This window comes from Bos javanicus, chromosome X, assembly GCF_032452875.1.
Source record: "Bos javanicus breed banteng chromosome X, ARS-OSU_banteng_1.0, whole genome shotgun sequence".
In the NCBI taxonomy this organism is placed as follows: Eukaryota; Metazoa; Chordata; class Mammalia; order Artiodactyla; family Bovidae; genus Bos; species Bos javanicus.
In genome coordinates, this window is record NC_083897.1 from 53388687 (window position 1) to 53393868 (window position 5182).

The 5182-nt window shown below is 45.3% G+C and overlaps 1 protein-coding gene across 2 annotated transcripts; it reads right to left on the bottom strand.

Annotated features, from left to right (window-relative positions):
• Positions 1-2983: 2983 nt before the first annotated feature.
• LOC133242964 (protein BEX3) lies at positions 2984-4036 on the bottom strand. Of its 2 annotated transcripts, none has more exons than XM_061409259.1 (2): positions 3954-4036; positions 2984-3601 (listed from the first exon to the last, which is right to left on the bottom strand). In XM_061409259.1, exon 2 carries the CDS (start codon positions 3570-3572, stop codon positions 3234-3236), a length of 339 nt encoding a protein of 112 aa, XP_061265243.1. In that variant the 5' UTR covers positions 3573-3601; positions 3954-4036; the 3' UTR covers positions 2984-3233. The 2 variants fall into 2 exon arrangements, with proteins under 2 accessions (XP_061265243.1, XP_061265244.1); XM_061409260.1 differs by having other exon boundaries at positions 2984-3554; positions 3954-4031.
• Positions 4037-5182: the final 1146 nt, after the last annotated feature.

Consider the following 5182-nt stretch of genomic DNA (forward strand, 5'->3'; position numbering starts at 1 on the left):
AAATTGTGGTTCTGAAGAAGACCCTTGAGTCCCTTGGACAGCAAGGAGTCAAACCACTCAATCCTAAAAGAAATCAAGCCTGAATATTCATTGGAAGGACTGATGCTGAAGCTCCAATACTTTGCCCACCTAATGCAAAGAGCGAACTTATTGGAAAAGACACTGATGCTGGGAAAGATTGAAGGCAGGAGGAAAAAGGAGTGATAAGCATGAGACGGTTGGATGGCATCATCAATTTATGGACATGAGTTTGAGCAAACTCTGGGAGATTAGTGAAGGACAGGGAACCCTAGCGTGCTGGAGTGCTGCAGTCCATGGTTTCGCAAAGAGTCAGACATGACTGAGTGACTGAACAACAACTGAAAAGTAGGTCAAATATGATCCAATTAGCTTTGAAGAGTGGTAAGAAGACAAAAAATAAACATAACAAGTTAAACATGTCTCCTTGGCAGGGGCTGTGAAAGAGGCAATATTTCTCTTAAGAGGTCTAATCATGACTAAGTTTAATCATGAGTAGTTTAATTATGACTAAACCTGGTTTAATCATGACTAGTATAGGATGATAATAAAAAATTTTATAATTTTTGTAAATTGTACTTTCTTTGGATAATTAGATTATGGTTTTGTTTATATTTTTCTTTATATTTCTGCATAATCCAAATATGTCTAATCACCTTGTATAACACAAATAATTATAAAAAGTATTTCATCTTCAAATGTTTCTCATAGAAACTTTTAAAACAAGTGTAAAGAAATAAACAACTCACAAAGAACCAATGTTAATTATTGCTATATATTATTTTAGATAAGTTATAATTGCTAAAAGCTTTAATAATAATTAAATGCATTATTATGTTATTAAATATCTACATCAGACACTGCTGGAAATTGAGCTCCAGAGTAATTAAGACAAAAGCATTGTTATAAAAGGGCACAGGCTTGCACAGAAAAGATAATGCCTAATTTATTTAATAGTCATATAATTATTATTAATAATAAACTGTAATAGTGCATTAACTTAACAGGATATTTGGAAAGGTAAAAAAACAGTACTGGTTTAGCAACAAGGTCCTTCTGTACAGCACAGGGAACAAAAGAATGTAAAAAAAGGTACTGGTTTAAATACAGACATACATTGTTTAATGCAATCCCAATTTTGGAAATATTAAAATTTGGAAAGGTACATTCTTTGTGAAATTAAATAAGCCAATCAGATCACAATGTTTGTAAAATGGTGTCATCACTGTCAGTGTTTCTCCATGCCTATGCTGGCAAAACTCAGATGCATCAGAATCACCTGCATGTGTGCTCAATCGCGTCTGACTCTGTGTGACCCATGGACTATAGCCCACCAGGCTCCTCTGTCCATGGAATTCTCCAGGCAAGAATACTGGAGTGGGTTGCCATTTCCTTCTCCAGGGGATATGCCCAAGCCAGGGATCAATCCCGTGCCTCCTCCATTAGCAGGCGGGTTCTTTTACTGTTGAGCCCCCAGGGAAGCAGAATCACCTGAGCAACTGTCAAAACAGTAGTTAATGATCAGGTGATTCAAGGAATGACACAGGGTTCCTTGAGGCACCCAAGTGAAAGCTTTTTTTTAACATTTCCTTCAGGTGATTGAGCTTCCCTGATAGCTCAGTTGGTAAAGAATCCACCTGCAATGCAAGAGACCCTGGTTCGATTCCTGGGTTGGGAAGATCTGCTGGAGAAGGGATAGGCTACCCACTCCAGTATTCTTGAGCTTCCCCTGTGGCTCAGCTGGTAAAGAATCCACCTGCAACTGGGAGACCTGGGTTCGATCCCTGGGCTGGGAAGATCCCCTGGAGAAGGGAAAGGCTACCCACTCCAGTATTCTGGCCTGGAGAATTCCATGGACTGTATAGTCTACGGGGTTGCAAAGAGTTGGACATGACTGAGCCACTTTCACTTTTCACTAGGCCACTTAATTAAGGACAGCCACTTAGGAACAGTATTAAGCTGGTTTCTGAACTCTATTAATGAATCGGTTAAAATAATTAAATATCTGTTGAAGCTTTCCATGTGGTACTAGTGGTAAAGAACCTGCCTGCCAATGGAAAAGACTTAAGAGTCGTGGGTTCGATCCCTGGGTCAGGAAGATTCCCTGAAGAAGGGCATGGCAACCCACTCCAGTATTCTTACCTGGAGAATCCCATGGACAGAGTAAAACCAAAAGGGTCTTGTTCAGAACCAATGTTAAGAACAAGAACCATGGGAATTGTACTCACTGGTAAATATAACTCCAAAGTGAGGATGAAGGCTTTCTCCCACAACTTTTATAGAAGTCAAAGGGGGGATTTATCTCACCAGGCACTACAGACAGATCAGTAGGTTTTTGTTACCTTGTGGACTCCAGCACATCGTCAACATGAACTGAAATAGGAGTCAGCAGAAGGGAAAGAATGCCCAACTGACATGGCAGTAATCAGGGAGGTAGGGGTACTGCAAATATGACTGGAATGACAGAGTGGAACCCACCTATTTTTCCTGCTGTGAGCCTGGGTGAAAATTCCCCTTAGTACTGCCCAAGGATCTGATGAGAGCCAGGGTCCTGTTAAATGCTGGGGAGTTGCATAGGAGGCAGGCCAACAGTTCCACACCTCATGTATTCCATTCGGCAGCCCTCTAAGGCAGAAATTATTTATCCCATTTCACAGAAGAGAAGACTGACTCTTTACAGGAATGTATCTGTAATAAAGGGAGGGTTTACTTCCAGTTAAGGCTGGAAGATACTTAAAGTTCAATTTTCTTTAAGTCTGCTGAACCAGTAATTATGTTCAATCACAGACTCATTGAAAAACTGTTCTCATTGCTTCTAAAATCCCAGATAATAAATGAAAAAAAAAGTCATGTATTATCCAACCACAGAGAAATGTGCTCCAATTACCATCCTGGGATATGTGATTTCAGATTTTTGAAGGGTTCATGTATTTTTTCTTTAATCAGACAATAATAAATGTATAAATTGCTTTTTAATTACTTTATTAACTTTACATTTTTCCATGCAAATGGGTGAAACTTTACTGTTGACAGAAACTTAGATTGGATGCCAAGGCAATCTGTAATTAGAAGCTGGTAACACAGAACCCACCTGACACACTGAAATTACATAAGGTTCACAGCAAACGGATCAGTAAAGGCATTATCAGGAAAATGCAAGGAAAAACAGAACAACAGTGGAAATCACAGTATTAATCTCATGGAAATGGCAGGAGTCAAGGCATAAGGCAAAATTCATCATGATGGTCATGGTGATTAGAGAGCTCCCCCATAAGGATACGCAGACAATTCCTCAACTGCAGCTCCCTAAGTTTTCTCCTGATTTCCCTCATCTCCTCCATGAATATTTCCATATCGTCTCCCTCTCCACCCATCCCATCATTGACCTGTCTATTGGGTATAACCCATCGGAAATTAGGGGCAAGTCGGCGAGCCTGTCCCCGTCTATGATTTCTTTCTGGCTGGTGGCCTTCGCCCCCTCCCAAAGGGCGGTCTTCCTCTCCGTTCTGCACGGGTTGCTCCATTTCTTCGTTTTCCTGGTGGATATTAGCCATGATGAGATTTTTTTCCCCCGGTTATTTTTCTTTGAACAAGTAAGACAAAGGCAAGGAGAGACACTGAGTGCTTGGTGCACTGACCAGCAGGATTCAGAGTTCTGATAGTAAAGATTAAAAAAAATTTTTTTTTTTTCCCACCTCAGGCGCTTCGTGCTCCTTCTGGGGAGCCTTCAATTTGACCTCTTTCCCAGCGCTCTCCTTTTCCCTCCCTTCCTCAAACCCAAAGCCCACCATTTTTCTTTTCCCAGGATTCTTTCCCAGAGCGCAGCAGGCACCAAAATGGAGGACGGGGCATGGGGTCTGGGGAAGTTAGCAAGGGATCTCAGGCTGGGCTGTGCACCAGTCCCCTTCCTCCCCTGCACTGTTCCCGGCACTGACCTGGGCCTATCCTTGCTGTCTCTTGCTCCTTCTGATCCTCGCCACGAGTGCGCCGCCGCCACACTTGGTTCGGCAGACCTGCAAAGGGCCAGGGTGGGGACAGGAGGCTGCTGCAGCCGGGCGCTTGGCGCCTTCCCGACCCCGCGTCCCCTACTCCCACCAACCCCCCTTTCCGCGCCTAGCCGCCCCGAGTCCCCGCCCCCACCCTCAGATGCCCCCATCCCCGCCCCGCTCCCAGGTGACTCAGGGATGATTTCCCATCGCTCTGAGTTGCTTTCCTGCCTTCCCTGGAAACCTGCCCCCCTGCACCCCCACTCCAGGGGGCCACTATTTCTGTTCCCAGGAAAGCCGGGATGTGGAGAGGGCTTGCTGGGACTCGTCGCGCTAAACCCCTGTGCCGGCCTCTGGGGTTGGCTGGCAGCTGCCTCCCTGGCGTCAGCGCGCGGCCCCGGGGCCCTTACCTGCTCCGCTTGCTGCGGGCCTGATGCCAACCCGCCGTGCGCAGGGGAGTGGGGAGCTGGTACCCAGACAGGAGTGACGACTGCACCGAAGGCTGCGTCGCTCTGCAGCTCGCGATCACGTGAGCACCCCACGTCACCGCCGAGCTCGCCCCCAACTCCGGCGGCCAGTGCAGCAGGAGCGCCCCACTTCCGCCTCGTGCACAAGCACGGACAACCGCCTGTTTGTGCGCTGGGCCACAGCGCGCACCTCCCTGTCAATCAATCATCTCGCTCTTCTCCAATCTGACTGCCCACGAGTGGCATCACCTCCCTGCGGTTAGAGTTTGCCTTTCTCTGGTTATAAGGGAGGGTCTACAACACCCTCTACCCCCTCTCCGCCCCTAGGCCTTGGCCTTGGCTTTTTCTGCTTTCTTTCCTCTTCTCGCTGACCGAAGTCTTTCCCCACCCCCACTCCGCCCCGCCATTTCCCACCAAGTGTCCTGAATTCATACTCTTCTAGGACATTTAGGTTGAAGGTTAGGGTGGGGAGGGAGCAAGAAACTTGTCAGACAGGCGAGAAGGTAGAATGGGTTGTATATATCCTTCCTAATAATTTCTCTTTATTTCTTTTTTTAAAAAGCATGCCATCAAAAAATTAAAAATTACAAGATTTCATTTTTGAAAGAAATGCTTCATCCTGCGGAAAGAAAAAGCCTCATTGTTTGATTTGTTTGTTCACCTGTACTACCCAGAAAATATTTTCTTTGGACTCCACCACACAACATCAAC

Coding starts and splice junctions, on each gene's coding strand:
- LOC133242964 (XM_061409259.1), bottom strand. CDS start 3,572: ATGGCTAATATCCACCAGGAAAACGAAGAAATGGAGCAACCCGTGCAG.